The sequence below is a fragment of the Sinocyclocheilus grahami genome, unplaced genomic scaffold (genome assembly GCF_001515645.1).
Source record: "Sinocyclocheilus grahami isolate Dianchi unplaced genomic scaffold, SAMN03320097.WGS_v1.1 scaffold397.1, whole genome shotgun sequence".
Classification (NCBI taxonomy): domain Eukaryota; kingdom Metazoa; phylum Chordata; class Actinopteri; order Cypriniformes; family Cyprinidae; genus Sinocyclocheilus; species Sinocyclocheilus grahami.
This window is the reverse complement of record NW_015505576.1, coordinates 732977-751130: the sequence shown is the minus strand read 5'-3', so window position 1 is coordinate 751130 and position 18154 is coordinate 732977. Positions and strand designations below refer to the sequence as shown.

Below are 18154 nucleotides of genomic sequence, written 5' to 3'. Positions count from 1 at the left end.
TCCCATTTATTGACTGACAAGTCTCCTGTTCCCATACTGGGAGAAATCAGGAGTACAGAGGCGTTGAGTGCGCTGTGTGAACCTGATGTTACTGTAGTTCTAGACTAGATGTGAATGTGCATCAATTCATACCACACACAAAAAACTGATTTAGTATTCATCAAAATGAATTAAAACAGTGAAATGCAAACTCAGAATATGACACAAACCTGCAATAATTAAATATGTTAAATAACACAAATGTATCTAGTCCCATTTTATTAACCAATGTCTTTGCTGCTGACCTTTGCTGATCCAGTTCAACCGTACTAATAAGCAAAAATGACTTTAGATAAACTACCAATTGTGCTTTGTTTTTTCTTCTCCTGCGTTCTACTGTACAGACGTGAATTTACTTTGGCTTCTGCCTGAGGTTTATTCATTACACTTTTTGGTGTGAAAGGGCTTTTATATTTGCTATAAATAGAACTTCTTATATTAAAAACAATCAAGCCCTGCTTATATTTAAAAAGTAACGCGAAAGTAACGCAAAAGTAATATAACGCATTACTTTCCATAAAAAATAACTAAGTAACATAATTAGTTACTATTTTAGGGAGTAACGCAATATTGTAATGCATTACTTTTAAAAGTAACTTTCCCCAACACTGTAAGTCACAATGTAGCCTACATAAACATTAATTTAGCATTTTTCAGCAGACGTAAGATAAGAGTGAATGTTTGTATATCTCTATCCAGGCTTTCTTTCGTGATTTCACGTGTCTAAGAAAATGTTTCTTAAAACTCAAAAATATAATTCTCAAACTTACTCTAGAACATTGTAAATCTGAAGACTTTCGCTTTCAAGTGCCGAGGAAAGTGATATATTGTATTATAATAAAAACTTAATTTGCTAATTAGTTCACATGCATTATTTTATACACTGGCGGTCAAAAGTTAGATCACATCCACAAAAATATGAAGCAACACTGTAATCAACATTGACATCAGAAATGTTTCTTGAGCAGCATATTAGAATGATTTCTGAAGGATCAAGTGACACTGAAGACTGGAGTAATGATGCTGAAAATTCAGCTTTGAGCATAGGAATAAATTATATTTTATATTCGCATAGAAAACAGCTATTTTAAATTGTAACATTATATATTTCACAATATTACTGTTTATTGTATTTTTCATCATCATAAGTATTTTTATACTCTTTTTCATAGCTCTGTTCGATAAAATGACAGGAGATGTCAAGCTCCTGCAAAAGGACAAATATAATAGGTCAAATACTACTGATACATAATAATACTGATAATAATGCATACTGGTAAAAAATGTATAGACTGAATGCACTGTAAGTCGCTTTGGATAAAAGCTAAATGCATAAATTATTAAATTATTATAATAGAAAGACACCATAAAAACAGTCCACATTCTGCACTACATTCCAAGTCTTCTAGAGCAGTGTTATGGACTGATATTTTGGTAGGTATTTAACTTTAGTGATATTAAACTGTCCTTCTATGTAAAAGAGCTGTGTAGAAGTTCTTCAGAATTGTTTACTATTTGCCATATAAAGACAAATTGTAATGTAAAGAGTTTTACATTTTTTCAATAAAAAAAAAAGATAGCAATTTTTATTTCTGTATTGTGTTATATTTTTATATTAGTAAGTGGTGTTAAAAATTGCTCTGTGCATAATGAGCTGGTGGGTTTATGGTGCGGTGTGTTGCGGACCAGGTGTGGTGGGCTGCTCTGTGCCAGAAAGTCCAGAAATACCATGACACATTAGAAGAGCAAATTCAGTATAGCTATCCACCTTTTTCTTGCCGTAAAAATGGCCGCGGCCATTTGTAAATTCTATGGGTCTAGCTTCCGGTCTCATCCGCGTCCAGCTATTTTTAGCTGTACAAAACTGCTTACTTTTGCTGCTTGATATTGAAAATTGGTGTGTCTTACCATATTATTTTAATGTATTATCTTTTAATGAACACACTGGTTTGTAGTGCAAACAGTTTTACCGTTTACTGCATGCTGTTATTCTTCTCGTAATTTCCCAATAGCGGCTAATGAACCGGAAGTCTCACCCATAGGCTTACTTCCACATTGAAGAAAAAGGTGGATACACCTTGATGATGCAAACTGTGTTTTTGAGCCCTGGTCCGCTGCTGCGCTTCTTTGACATCGACGTGTTTCAAATGGCGAACGCTTTAGCAGTTCAGTATGATAACTTGTCACCAGACTTTGCCATGCAATTGCTATCGTTCTTTGTTACAGACTGTCCAGCTGAACTCTTCTGAGTACTGAGAATGCCCATGCATCGACATTAAAGCGCAGTGAAAGACTTTGTGCAAATAATTAGATAGAGTTGTTGCTTGGTTGTTTGTGGGAATCAGTTGATTAAAAGAAAAAATAAGTTAATCGTCATAATGTAGCAAATATCCTAAAGTATTACTGTTCATTTTCTTACTGCAAGACTTGAATTTTACTTGTATAATTTCTTTTACATTTAGCGATGCTTATGTAGGCCATGTTTGAACTGAGACGTGTTCTGCCATTATGAATTTTATTGAGCTTACTATTAAAATATATCAACTGGGGGCCTATAACAGATGTTTGTGTATTATTATTGTTGAAGGATCCTCCTGCTATTGCTAAAATCAAATCGAAGCGGCGGCACTTTTGCCTCCACGTTCATAGATTAGCTTAAATATTTCAGTCTGACTAAAAAGCGATATCAAATGCACATTATATAGCCTATATAATGTTATTCAATAATAACGTCAAATGCATCAATGCAATGATAATTCACCACAATCATTACTGTTAAATCAGTTATGTAACTGGGGGAGACGGACTCAGTAGTATGTTGCAGCAGATGCATAATAACATTTCATACATGATATCACTGCTGGAGAGGCCCCATCTCGTTTGCGGGGGGCCTCACAGATGTGCGGTACGCCACTGAACAACACTAACTTGTTTCTGCAAAGACATTCAGCATGTTTTCTACAAACAATGTCTGACTACGTTTTTACGTCATGTTGACAGGCAAAAAAAGCTATGTAAAATCCGCTCTGAGTGGTCAGACTGAAACGGATTTCCAGAAATGCAATTTGAATTTCAAAGCACGTATGAATGTGGCTTGAAACGGATTTGTACAAATATGATCGGGTTCCAATCACAAAAATCGGATTTGGACCGACAGTCTGAACAAAAGATAGGAATGTTCAGAACATCAGAACACAACGCAAACAAGAATATAATGGTTAATGGATACTTAACCATGTAAAGCCTGACATATGAAATAATAGTCAGAAAAATATTTTTTGCTCTTGTTGTTGTTTTTTGAGTATCATTTTTGATGCACCATGCTTTTATGGCTCATATAGTAGCCTATGAAATAGGAGAATTTGAAGCTTGATAAGGAAAAAACACCTCAGTTTTATTGAGAGGCCCAAACTGAGCAAAAAATATGCAATTTGGTGCAGATGCTGATATTTCTATGGCCAAAAAGTAAGATGAAATTCTGGTAGCTTGTAATGTAAATAAGTGAGATCTGTGTATCTATCAGACTATATACATAAAATGCACATAAATATTAGCTGTCACTCTATATTGCCCAATAATATGTCTTAATAAGATATTTAAATGCTTAGTTTTATGATCAAAGCTCTGTAGTGTCAAAACATAATGCAATGCAATACAATGATGATTGAGAGATGAACAAATAAATGTTTCTCAAATGCTCACATTTGAACATGATTTTTCTAAAAATATGGATAATCAAGTAAGTTGCTTCAATAAAGTAAGTGTTCATCTTGAAATATTATTAACAATATAAACAAGTGAGATCTGTGTATCTATCAGACTATATACATAAAATGCACATAAATATTAGCTGTCACTCTATATTGCCCAATAATATGTCTTAATAAGATATTTAAATGCTTAGTTTTATGATCAAAGCTCTGTAGTGTCAAAACATAATGCAATGCAAAACAATGATGATTGAGAGATGAACAAATAAATGTTTCTCAAATGCTCACATTTGAACATGATTTTTCTAAAAATATGGAAATATGGATAATCAAGTAAGTTGCTTCAATAAAGTAAGTGTTCATCTTGAAATATTATTAACAATATAAAACCATATTTTCATGTTTATAAATATATTTCACAGCAAAAAAAAGACGCGTGATCCGTGACCTGAAGGTGGACATTTTTATGCTTATACTAAAAGGCCTTTTACTCGCTAAAAAAAAGTATAGACGACAGAAGGCATGAAGTACAAGACAGGTTTTTCAGCAAAGGTTTGTTGATAATCATGTTGATAATTTAGCCATAGAAATTTGTGTTTTAAATACGATACAGTAGGTTTTATAAGTTCAAACATTCAAACAAGCGGAGAATATGACCATGCTAAGGTTAAGGTCAGGTCACTATACAATATACATTACAATTGTGTAGTATACAGTAATACAGGTCACTCCACGTATTATCTGAACATTTATTATGTACAAAGAAACAAAAAACAAAATTATTAAGAAGTTACATTTACATTTAGTCATTTAGCAGACGCTTTTATCCAAAGCTAAGAAAAAAAAAAGTTGAACAAAATGAGCTCAACTGAACCTTCTCCAGCAGCATTGATCCATTATGCCATTTAACACAAAAGATGTGTATGAATCACAACAAAATGAGTCATTTTAAATAATCCAAATAAGCTGACTGACGATATGCAAACAGAATTAAACAGAATTGCTTATGTTTGCCCAAACATGATTAAACTGAAATTGCGCTGACTCATTTTTTAATGTAAAGTACTTCTCAAGGAATGTATGTTTGAAAAAAGGACCACATGTATAGCAAATCATGAGTGCCTGCTCCAATATAGTGTAAAATTATCATAATTATCATCAATATTCCTGTATATCATCTATATACAGTATGTACTATATGCGCTTCAGTTCAACACAAAGCCTTTTAAAATGTGGCTGTCCACATGACTGTAAACTCACAAGGTTTGGCTGACGTCCACTGTGGTGACACTCATTTGTTAAACAGATGAATTCCTATTACCGCACTGTGATACTGATATGAACACAGTGCTTGTTTTTACTAATGCCTTGCAACAGATGCTCCTGAGGGGCGTATTTGTGTTCCTAAGAAGGACATAACTGTTATTTGTGGCAGACAGTTGTACTGATCTTTTGATGGTGAAACTGGCAGTGATGGCAAAACATATACTTTGCATTTTAACCCCAGCATGGGAGAAAGTGTCACAGATAGTAACACAAAGTAGTTAAAGTAACAAATTTTGTAGTTTGTAGTCACTTTAACTACTTTACCCAACGTGAGAAATCATGTCACAGTTAGTCACTTTAACTACTTTAATTTACCCAACATGAGAGAAATAACAACAGTTCATTCAAAGGGAAGGTTCACCCAAAAATTAAAATTCTATCATTAATTACTCACCCTCATGTCGTTCCAAACCCGGAACACAAATTAAAATATTTTTGATGAAATCCGAGAGCTTTCTGACCCTGCATAGACAGCAACGCAACTGACACATACAAGACACAGAAAGGTAGTGAGGACATTGTTAAAATAGTCCATGTGACATCAGTGGTTCAACCGTAGTTTTATGAAGCTATTAGAATACTTTGTTGTACGCAAAGAGAACAAAAATAACGACTTCATTCAATGATTTTTCTCTTTCATGTCAGTCTTCGATGCGTGTTCACGAGCGTGTAGTGCTGCTGATGCAGGAGTCGGCGTTCTGACAGATGCGCCTTGTTTACAAGCAGAAGAAGATGCATCATAAACACGTCTGAAGATTTCGACAGAGAGGATGACTTACAATTTTTTGCCCAGCTTTACTTATTTGAACCAGAATATACAGACAATGAACTAAGAGAGATAGCTTCATAAAATTACGTTTGAACCGTAATAAAATAGTCCATGTGATGTCACATGGACTATTTTAAAGGGGTCATATGATGTTGCTAAAAAGAACATTATTTTGTGTATTTGCTGTAATGAAATGTGTTTATGTGGTTTAAGGTTCAAATAACACATTATTTTCCACATACTGTACGTTATTGTTTCTCCTCTATGACCCGCCTTTCTGAAACGCGTCGATTTTTACAAAGCTCATCGGTCTGAAAAATGAGGTGTGCTCTGATTGGCCAGCTATCCAGTGTGTTGTGATTGGCCAAATACCTCAAGCGTGTGACGGAAATGTTACGCCCCTTGCCATATTGTGATGCCGTGTCCGGCCGGAGCGACGAGACAAAAACAGTAAAACCCATTATAAACGAGGCATTTGTTGCATCCAGTGGGGACATAATTACGAATTATAATTATTTATACTGTCTTTTTACGCGTTATGCCAATCTTCCCACATCGTGATGTAGACATGTGGGGGCGTGTTAGAACGAGCCGTTTTAGGTAGGCGTGGTTGACTCTTAACTTTTATAAAGAATATCTCTTTGGATTTGAGACTTTAGTCTTTGCAGTTTTACAGATCTTCTTTATGCACCAAGAGCTTGTAACACTCCAAAGAGAAAGGAAAAACTGAAATCGCATCATATGAGCCCTTTAATGATGTCCTTACTACCTTTCTGGGCCTTGAACTTGTTAGTTGCATTGCTGTCTATGGGAGGGTCAGAAAGCTCTCGGATTTCATCACAAATATCTTAATTTGTGTTCCGAAGATGAACAGAGGTCTTACGGATTTGGAATGACATGAGGGTGAGTAATTAATGACAGAATTTTCATTTTTGAGTGAAATATCCCTTTAACATGTTGACCCAGCACCGCAAGTACATGTAGTCACAATGCAAACCTGCCAATCAATAACAGATTATTCAGCTATACTAACTTGTCTGCAAAATGTAAACAATAAAATCTATTAGAAAGCACAAAACAATTCATGAAACACCAAACAATAGGAAATATACCACAATTTCAGATCATTGCTATTTTAATTAATAATTAATCTAAAACTACAACATTTGAAATAGTTTGAAACTTTTTTTTCCCCCAATATTATCTTGTTTGCTTCTCTATAATGTTTGTCGATGCTTATGTTCATGTAATGATGTCTCTTCTCATGTGCATGCAGCTCAACGTGTGTTTTATTGTCCGGTTGCATAAAAACCACATTTACAGTAGGGCTGTGCAATTAATCGCATGCGATTGTCATGCGCATCTGGTCAGTAAAGCCGGTTCTGTGATTAGTAGTAAATCTCCATCACCTGCTTTCAGATGGAGCGGCATTTACTACACATAGCCGTAGTTCACTGACAATTAGGCAATATCACATTCATTATCGCAGGCGATTCGGCTTTACTGAGGAGATGCGCATGACATTCGCATGCAATTAATTGCAAAGCCCCAATTTTACAAGATTAACCATGAAAACCTATCCAAGCTCTTTTGCTTACTGAGGTCACAGTATAATCATCTAACAGTAAGGAATATGGCTGTTCAGAGTGACTGTCTCATCCCATTGTTCTCTTACAGCTGATTTGCATCCAGAGATGTGATTAACAAAAACAGAAACCCACAGGGGGAGGTAGGAAATGCTACATGCAAAATTATGTACCATCAATATCTCATGAAATGAAAAGTATTTGGAAAGACTCAACGACTCTTCACCAGGTAAGAAGTTTGTTTCAGTTATCTTAGAAGTACACTCTTAAAAAAATAATGTTCTAAAATGTTTTTTTTTTTTTTTTTTGGGGTTCCCCAAAGAACCTTTGAGTGAGCAGTACTTAAAATAACTTTATTTTTCTTAATGTGAAGAGCATTTTGAAAATCTAAAGAACCTCTTTCCACTATAAAGAACCTTTTGTGGAGTGGAAAGGTGAATCCACGGATGTTAAAGCTTGTTTATGGAATCATAGATGCCAATTATTTTTAAGAGTACAGACAAAAATAACCATGATTCAGTAAATGATTTTTACACTTTTGTTCTGGATTAGTCTTGAAGTTTTGCATTGTGGCAAAAATATTTTGCATTGTGGCTGTGATAAATTGTTTGTGCTTTTTCTCATTTCCTTAAATCAGTTTGGATAACAGTATCTGCTAAATGTACAGTTCTGCTCATAAGTTTACATAAGTTCATAAGCTCATAAGTTACAGTATATGCAAATTGTTAATAGTTTTAACAAAATAAGAGGGATCATAAAAATGGTGTGTTAATCTTTTTAGTACTGTCCTGAATATGCCATTTCACATAACACGTTTACATATGAGCAGACTTATGAGCAAACCTATAAATGTACCTCACTACATTGGAACTGGGAGTTGATTTGTTTATTTCATCACAGGTTTATGGCCTTCGATTAAATGTTCCATAACATTTACTACATTCACTATTTGTATCACTTGGACTAAAACATAAAAAATTATATAAAAGTTACAACAAATTGAATAATTCACAGGTGGGCGTATGGTTTATTCACAGTCTAAAAAAAATGTTTTTTTTTTTTTAACATGTCTACAGACACACTTTAGATGATTTTTACACTTTTGTTCTGGATTAGTCTTGAAGTTTTGCATTGTGGCAAAAATATTTTGCATTGTGGCTGTGATAAATTGTTTGTGCTTTTTCTCATTTCCTTAAATCAGTTTGGATAACAGTATCTGCTAAATGTACAGTTCTGCTCATAAGTTTACATAAGTTCATAAGCTCATAAGTTACAGTATATGCAAATTGTTAATAGTTTTAACAAAATAAGAGGGATCATAAAAATGGTGTGTTAATCTTTTTAGTACTGTCCTGAATATGCCATTTCACATAACACGTTTACATATGAGCAGACTTATGAGCAAACCTATAAATGTACCTCACTACATTGGAACTGGGAGTTGATTTGTTTATTTCATCACAGGTTTATGGCCTTCGATTAAATGTTCCATAACATTTACTACATTCACTATTTGTATCACTTGGACTAAAACATAAAAAATTATATAAGTTACAACAAATTGAATAATTCACAGGTGGGCGTATGGTTTATTCACAGTCTAAAAAAAATGTTGGTTTTTTTTAACATTTCTACAGACACACTTTACTGTAAAGTATTTGAATAAAAGTTTGGATGAGTTATTCTTTGTAATTCATTCCCTTGCACATATCCACCTTATTTTAATTTTTTGTCTTTATTCATGCAAAAACAACTTACATAAACTTGTATCAACAAAGTATGGAACAAAAAAAAGACATAAGATATCCACCTTATTTTGCAACATGGAAATAAGCTATTTTCTGTGAATGTGTGAGACATTAGTCGATACAGGTAAATGACTACTAGAAGAATAACAAAGTGTAGTAAACAGTAAAACTCTTTGCGCTGCTAACCAGTGTTTATAATTATGAAAGTTTGCAATATGAAGCAACATAATGGACTGTTTTTGTACAGATATAATAACTGGAAGCGAATGACACCTGAAGCCCCACATAACAGTTATGGACAATTATTCTGTATGCCATATTCTATACTTAAAAATGACAGGAACACTTGCTTCATTCATTCATTCAAAAGAAAAAAGTGTAATCCTTTTAGGGATTTTCCTAAATGTTACTGACAGTTGTTATCATTTGCATTTGAGTTTAAAAGCAAAGCATGGTGTATTTCATGTTTTACACCTTTCTTTCTGCTCTTCAGATGTTATCGAGGAACCTGGAGATCCTGTCAGGGATGAAGTGGAACATTCGTGGCCTCCTGCTTATTTTATCTGCCCTTTTCTGCATATCTGTAGGAGATTCCACAGGTAATATCCCTCCAAAGTGTCCTCTGCACTCAAAATCTGCAGACACAAAAAATGGAAATAAGGAGATGGATATGTTCATACTGGGTTCATGTGGTTTCAAAGGATACATGAAAACAGGTGATTCAAATCAGACACGTTCATGAAAGGGAATGAGAATCAAATGTGTTAATTAAACTTCTATAAAATAAAAATCACTTTTTAGTGGCCAACTTGTTTATCATTTGTCTGTACAGGTAGTTGCAATGGTGATACATGGGGTATTTCACAGAACCAATCAGTGAGCTTACTTCAGTGCGGTTTTAAAGTATCATCAGGTGAGGACTAAATTAAAAGAGAAAAGCTTATATAATATGTACTTTTTTTTTTTTTTTTTTGCATGTCTTCATCACAAAACCAAATAAAAAGCAAACCACAGTGCGTTCCGTTTTAAAACAATTTTTTCTTGATAAAGCAAATGTTATAAAATTGTTCAAAATTACAAGCATTAATAAAAACATTACGGGAACATTACTTTCGAATGTTCTCGGAACTTTCTGAAACAAGAAGTAACATCTTTAAAAAATCCAACTGAAATGTTTTAAAAACACATTCTATGAACAATGTATAAATAATGTTTTGAGAATGTTATTAAAGACCAGCTAACTTTGAACGAATGTTCTGTTAACGTTACTGGAGAACATTTATTTGTTCATAACTTTGAGAGAACATAACATTTCTGAGAACATTCTCAATTAGCTGGTGTTGAGTTGTATGTATTTAAAATGATTGTTTTTTTGTTTGTTTGTTTCAACAGAGAACCTATTCAAAATCTCTGTATTTCCGATTGTTGAAGATGCATTCTGTACAGGAAACACAACACACAGTACAAACACATCCTGTACAACATACAGTAGTGGTGAGTTTGAGAGTATTTGGGCTGCGAGGCTTTCTCTTGCTAGCGCCATGGCCAATAATGAAACCTGTGGATTTGCTTTAGAAATTCATCTGATTTATTATTTATTTTTAATAACATTATAGTATTAAAACAGAATAACCTTGTTTTCTAACCTGTTGTTTTGCAGACTGTGGTGTAACTTTATCAAGACACCCACCTTACAAACTCAACATAAGCAGAAGTGTTATGCCCACATTTGTCTGTTTAATTGAAGGGAAATGTAGAAATTACACTTTGACAAACTGGATTACAAAAGGTAAATGAAAGATCTGTCATTTTGCATCCATGCATTTGGTAACCTGTGATTTTAGAAATGTATGACAACAATCTGTAGTTTTCTTTCAAATGTCCAGTTTCAATTTATTCACTGCATACTTGCTGTATTACAAGAGTTCTGCTTTTTGCAGATCCTATCTGATAGTTAGAAGAATATTTTTGTTCTCTTTATTAAAGGTTGTAACTGGAGCCACCAAACCCCTAAATATTTTGAGAATGCGGGATATGGTGAGTATATTTACTAAAACTTCTATGCATTATATTAATATTAAAGATATATTAGACTAATAAAAGAGTAATTCCTGTAAGTGGAGTGGTAAATCAATCAGTCAGTGACAGACTTAACAGACATTTTAACATTAACCTTATAAATTATTTGCATAGTATACTGTACATGCAATATTATGGCTGTATTATTTGCATAACTTGTAATATTGCTCTTTTTTTGTTTTATATTTCTAAGCATGTAATATGACCTGCCTGAATCCCAGTCAGACGTGTAAGAATGCACAATATGATTCCAGCTGTAAAGGTAAGAATGTGGTATATTATACCTATTTTTGCTTTATTCACTTTCAGAGCAGACTAAATGTGTCATTAAAACCCAGTGCTGCATATTGCTCTTAATTATTTACTTATTTTTCATTTTTATGTTTTTACACAGGTGATAATGTAGGTAAAGAAGGTAATATAAACAGGATTGTGGTCCATAATAAAACTGCAACTTGTTATAAGTGTGGAAGTCCTCTTCAAGATACGCCAAAAATTCAAGCATCCTCAAATGATTTCAATACTAATAAAACAGAGATAGATGCTGCGGCAGCTGCGTAAGTATTTTTTTCTTGTAAGCTTTCAAGTCTAGTAAGGTTTTTAGTGGTATTATTTGTTATAAAATATATGACCATATTCAGGAAGAATGATAACTTGCTGCGCTTAATAATGTAATAGAAATCATTTTAAAAATATAGGAGACTGGGGCTTTCCACAAGGGATTTATCTCATCTATCCCTGTGTCATATCTGCTGTCCTAATGACTGTAAACCAGTGCTAATTTTGACAGCAAATTTTGATTTAGTTTTAGTCATAGTCTTTTGACTAAAATGCCATTTAGTTTTAGTCATATTTTAGTCATCTGAATTGTTTTTAGTTTTAGTTGACTAAATATCATAAGATTTTAGTCAATTAAATCTACAGTAAATTTAGTCGGCTAAAATCTAATGGGTTTAGTTACAGTGCATTTATTAAGCATTTCTCTAAAATGTCCAAACTCATTATATAGGTTTGATATTAAGGTTTTGTCATGATAGACACCGATTTAACTGCGGTGACACACAACATGCCTTTGTGTTAAAATGAGATAAAACCACTTCTCATAAAGAACAAGAACATGGTCTTCTTTTTAATGAAATGCCAATGATTATATCGGCTAATTTTGCATTCTTTATAGCAACTTGTTTCCCATATTTTAACATTTCTACAGACACACTTTACTGTAAAGTATTTGAATAAAAGTTTGGATGAGTTATTCTTTGTAATTCATTCCCTTGCACATATCCACCTTATTTTAATTTTTTGTCTTTATTCATGCAAAAACAACTTACATAAACTTGTATCAACAAAGTATGGAACAAAAAAAAGACATAAGATATCCACCTTATTTTGCAACATGGAAATAAGCTATTTTCTGTGAATGTGTGAGACATTAGTCGATACAGGTAAATGACTACTAGAAGAATAACAAAGTGTAGTAAACAGTAAAACTCTTTGCGCTGCTAACCAGTGTTTATAATTATGAAAGTTTGCAATATGAAGCAACATAATGGACTGTTTTTGTACAGATATAATAACTGGAAGCGAATGACACCTGAAGCCCCACATAACAGTTATGGACAATTATTCTGTATGCCATATTCTATACTTAAAAATGACAGGAACACTTGCTTCATTCATTCATTCAAAAGAAAAAAGTGTAATCCTTTTAGGGATTTTCCTAAATGTTACTGACAGTTGTTATCATTTGCATTTGAGTTTAAAAGCAAAGCATGGTGTATTTCATGTTTTACACCTTTCTTTCTGCTCTTCAGATGTTATCGAGGAACCTGGAGATCCTGTCAGGGATGAAGTGGAACATTCGTGGCCTCCTGCTTATTTTATCTGCCCTTTTCTGCATATCTGTAGGAGATTCCACAGGTAATATCCCTCCAAAGTGTCCTCTGCACTCAAAATCTGCAGACACAAAAAATGGAAATAAGGAGATGGATATGTTCATACTGGGTTCATGTGGTTTCAAAGGATACATGAAAACAGGTGATTCAAATCAGACACGTTCATGAAAGGGAATGAGAATCAAATGTGTTAATTAAACTTCTATAAAATAAAAATCACTTTTTAGTGGCCAACTTGTTTATCATTTGTCTGTACAGGTAGTTGCAATGGTGATACATGGGGTATTTCACAGAACCAATCAGTGAGCTTACTTCAGTGCGGTTTTAAAGTATCATCAGGTGAGGACTAAATTAAAAGAGAAAAGCTTATATAATATGTACTTTTTTTTTTTTTTTTTTGCATGTCTTCATCACAAAACCAAATAAAAAGCAAACCACAGTGCGTTCCGTTTTAAAACAATTTTTTCTTGATAAAGCAAATGTTATAAAATTGTTCAAAATTACAAGCATTAATAAAAACATTACGGGAACATTACTTTCGAATGTTCTCGGAACTTTCTGAAACAAGAAGTAACATCTTTAAAAAATCCAACTGAAATGTTTTAAAAACACATTCTATGAACAATGTATAAATAATGTTTTGAGAATGTTATTAAAGACCAGCTAACTTTGAACGAATGTTCTGTTAACGTTACTGGAGAACATTTATTTGTTCATAACTTTGAGAGAACATAACATTTCTGAGAACATTCTCAATTAGCTGGTGTTGAGTTGTATGTATTTAAAATGATTGTTTTTTTGTTTGTTTGTTTCAACAGAGAACCTATTCAAAATCTCTGTATTTCCGATTGTTGAAGATGCATTCTGTACAGGAAACACAACACACAGTACAAACACATCCTGTACAACATACAGTAGTGGTGAGTTTGAGAGTATTTGGGCTGCGAGGCTTTCTCTTGCTAGCGCCATGGCCAATAATGAAACCTGTGGATTTGCTTTAGAAATTCATCTGATTTATTATTTATTTTTAATAACATTATAGTATTAAAACAGAATAACCTTGTTTTCTAACCTGTTGTTTTGCAGACTGTGGTGTAACTTTATCAAGACACCCACCTTACAAACTCAACATAAGCAGAAGTGTTATGCCCACATTTGTCTGTTTAATTGAAGGGAAATGTAGAAATTACACTTTGACAAACTGGATTACAAAAGGTAAATGAAAGATCTGTCATTTTGCATCCATGCATTTGGTAACCTGTGATTTTAGAAATGTATGACAACAATCTGTAGTTTTCTTTCAAATGTCCAGTTTCAATTTATTCACTGCATACTTGCTGTATTACAAGAGTTCTGCTTTTTGCAGATCCTATCTGATAGTTAGAAGAATATTTTTGTTCTCTTTATTAAAGGTTGTAACTGGAGCCACCAAACCCCTAAATATTTTGAGAATGCGGGATATGGTGAGTATATTTACTAAAACTTCTATGCATTATATTAATATTAAAGATATATTAGACTAATAAAAGAGTAATTCCTGTAAGTGGAGTGGTAAATCAATCAGTCAGTGACAGACTTAACAGACATTTTAACATTAACCTTATAAATTATTTGCATAGTATACTGTACATGCAATATTATGGCTGTATTATTTGCATAACTTGTAATATTGCTCTTTTTTTGTTTTATATTTCTAAGCATGTAATATGACCTGCCTGAATCCCAGTCAGACGTGTAAGAATGCACAATATGATTCCAGCTGTAAAGGTAAGAATGTGGTATATTATACCTATTTTTGCTTTATTCACTTTCAGAGCAGACTAAATGTGTCATTAAAACCCAGTGCTGCATATTGCTCTTAATTATTTACTTATTTTTCATTTTTATGTTTTTACACAGGTGATAATGTAGGTAAAGAAGGTAATATAAACAGGATTGTGGTCCATAATAAAACTGCAACTTGTTATAAGTGTGGAAGTCCTCTTCAAGATACGCCAAAAATTCAAGCATCCTCAAATGATTTCAATACTAATAAAACAGAGATAGATGCTGCGGCAGCTGCGTAAGTATTTTTTTCTTGTAAGCTTTCAAGTCTAGTAAGGTTTTTAGTGGTATTATTTGTTATAAAATATATGACCATATTCAGGAAGAATGATAACTTGCTGCGCTTAATAATGTAATAGAAATCATTTTAAAAATATAGGAGACTGGGGCTTTCCACAAGGGATTTTATCCCTGTATCCCTGTGTCATATCTGCTGTCCTAATGACTGTAAACCAGTGCTAATTTTGACAGCAAATTTTGATTTACATAGTCTTTTAGTCTTTTGACTAAAATGCCATTTAGTTTTAGTCATATTTTAGTCATCTGAATTGTTTTTAGTTTTAGTTGACTAAATATCATAAGATTTTAGTCAATTAAATCTACAGTAAATTTAGTCGGCTAAAATCTAATGGGTTTAGTTACAGTGCATTTATTAAGCATTTCTCTAAAATGTCCAAACTCATTATATAGGTTTGATATTAAGGTTTTGTCATGATAGACACCGATTTAACTGCGGTGACACACAACATGCCTTTGTGTTAAAATGAGATAAAACCACTTCTCATAAAGAACAAGAACATGGTCTTCTTTTTAATGAAATGCCAATGATTATATCGGCTAATTATGCATTCTTTATAGCAACTTGTTTACCATATTCTTCATTCTTTCAAGCAGACATATTTATTTCTATAAATAAATTTAGATTCATCTTTAGGGCTACTAAAGTTTTTCAGTCAAGAGCAGTGAGTGATTTTCTGTCTTTTGTTGCTTGATTAACCAATGACTCAGACAATAGCAACTAAATTAGGCTGCTGTCCCTTTAAAACGAATGCACGGCTGCAATGGATGCAATGTACTGATACATGTTCTCCCTGCTGTTTACGTTCACTTAAGACATAATCAACTGTTTACGTGAATACTCGTCAAAACGAACAGTTTGACATCATTTTGTGTGTAATTCTGCGTTCATGCGACGCGAAAGAGTACTTGTGTGCTGTGAGAGGCGCTTTCTGTGTGTGTGTGCGCTCAGAAAACTGGACCGAACTGAGTTCTCTCTTGCGTCGTCAGATTTATCTATATGTCTGCTCTTCTCTTACTCCCACATATTGACATTTTTTTACGTTTTATGCAACGTGCAGCAAGTGTATGTTAGCTTATGTCCTGCCGGTTCATCTGAACCACGCAGCAGATTCGTTCTGAATGAATCTCTTCCCAAATCGTCCCTCCCTAACATTTACGTCTCGTTTTTATTCATTGACGAAAACGTCAATGGATTTACACCATAGTTTTTGTCATTTAAAAAGAGTTTTAGTTCCTTATCGTCTCGTTGTCATTGGTGAAAAAAATGTTGTTGACGAAAATTATTCGTCAACAAAATTAACACTGCTGTAAACTGACCCATTTACTGTATCAGATATATTGTCACAGCAACACAAATAATCTTGTATCTCGTTCAGTAAGGCCATGGAAAATCTCTCCAGCCTACTGCTTTTGATGGAGAATTTGACCGTTGCCTCTATATCCATGGGTAACGTTAAAGGGGTTTTAAAGAAAATTCAAAATGAGTCTGAAATCACGACGTCCTACTTCATCTACTCTCCAGAAACTGGCATCAGTGTAAGTGACTTCAACCATTCACTTTGCATAACGGTGGTGACAAAAATGTTTATCTTTTAAAAACATGAAATGTACCTCAGAATGGAAATCTCCATATGTTTACAGGTTATAGATGATTTGGACGAACTGCAGAAATATCCCAATGCTTTCAGTATTCCAGAGGAAGCAGCTAAGAAAGCGCTCAACCAAAGTGCAGGAAGCGCTTTTATGGGTGTTTTCCTCTTTCCCAACATGTCAAAGGTATAAAGAAACATCAAAAACAGGCTTAGTCAACCTTTAATGATGTGTTTGTAACAGAAAGCAGTTTTTGCTTCTTTTAACTGAGGATTTTTAAAAATAAACATAACTTCATTAATAAAGAAATTGCTTAAAGGGGCATATGATGTTGCTAAAACGAACATTATTTTGAGTATTTGGTGTAATGAAATGTGTTTATGCGGTTTAAGGTTTAAAAAACACATTATTTTCCACATACTGTACATTATTGTTTCTCCTCTATGCCCCGCCTTTCTGAAACACATCGATTTTTACAAAGCTCATCGGTCTGAAAAGCGAGGTGTGCTGTGATTGGCCAGCTATCCAGTGCGTTGTGATTGGCCGAATACCTCAAGCGTGTGACGGAAATGTTACGCCCCTCACCATACTGTGATGATGCACTGCCCTGCCGGAGAGACGAGACAAAAACATTAAAACCCATTATAAATGATGCAGTTGTTGCATCCAGTGGGAACGTACTTACGGATTATAATGACTTATACTGTCTTTTTACGCGTTGCGTTGCATCGTGCTGCGTAAACATAAAACCATGTCTGCATTTGTGATCGGAGAAATGACAAACAACAAGCACTACTATTTTAAAAGCATTTTTACATTTATAAAGCCATTTTTTCTTAAAGTGTGCCTCATCTTTTTGAGTCAAATTATTGCATATAATTTGTCAATTAGAATAATGAGACATTTGGGCTGTTACCAAACAAATGGTATAAATATCAACGAAATTAATCTTTACAATGCAGAGGAAACAAGTTGCATCTGAAGTGACATTTAGATGTCACACTGTTTAATGCAGCTCAGAGGGACATGGGATGCTTTAACCTGCAGTTACAAATGCATAGATAATGTTTTGATATTGTAAAGAAAAAACGTCGAATACTGACATTTGAAATTATTTAAAATATATAAATATGAAATTTAAACCACCAGTAGATGGCAGCAAGTCACTGTTAGAGTCATTGCGATTGAACCGAATCATTTAAAGGTTGATTCATTCAGAAACGAAACACCGTCATGTTTTTGTTTATTGAACTGTATATTAATATCACATAATTTTAACATCACATTT

The 18154-nt window shown here is 33.6% G+C and overlaps 2 protein-coding genes across 2 annotated transcripts in view; both read left to right on the top strand.

Moving 5' to 3' along the window:
- Positions 1–4070: 4070 nt before the first annotated feature.
- On the top strand, positions 4071–11818 carry LOC107550371 (uncharacterized). The gene is made up of 8 exons (XM_016231632.1): positions 4071–4082; positions 9672–9894; positions 10011–10091; positions 10571–10672; positions 10839–10967; positions 11165–11215; positions 11451–11519; positions 11664–11818. Exons 1-8 carry the CDS (start codon positions 4071–4073, stop codon positions 11816–11818), a joined length of 822 nt encoding a protein of 273 aa, XP_016087118.1.
- Positions 11819–13096: 1278 nt separating this feature from the next.
- LOC107550370 (adhesion G-protein coupled receptor G5-like) overlaps positions 13097–18154 on the top strand; it is an 11832-nt gene continuing 6774 nt past the window's right edge. The window contains exons 1-9 of the mRNA XM_016231631.1: positions 13097–13294; positions 13411–13491; positions 13971–14072; positions 14239–14367; positions 14565–14615; positions 14851–14919; positions 15064–15214; positions 16653–16812; positions 16918–17052. Coding sequence (XP_016087117.1) covers positions 13105–13294; positions 13411–13491; positions 13971–14072; positions 14239–14367; positions 14565–14615; positions 14851–14919; positions 15064–15214; positions 16653–16812; positions 16918–17052 — 1068 coding nt within the window. The 5' untranslated portion in view covers positions 13097–13104. The remainder of the gene's footprint in view (positions 13295–13410; positions 13492–13970; positions 14073–14238; positions 14368–14564; positions 14616–14850; positions 14920–15063; positions 15215–16652; positions 16813–16917; positions 17053–18154) is intronic.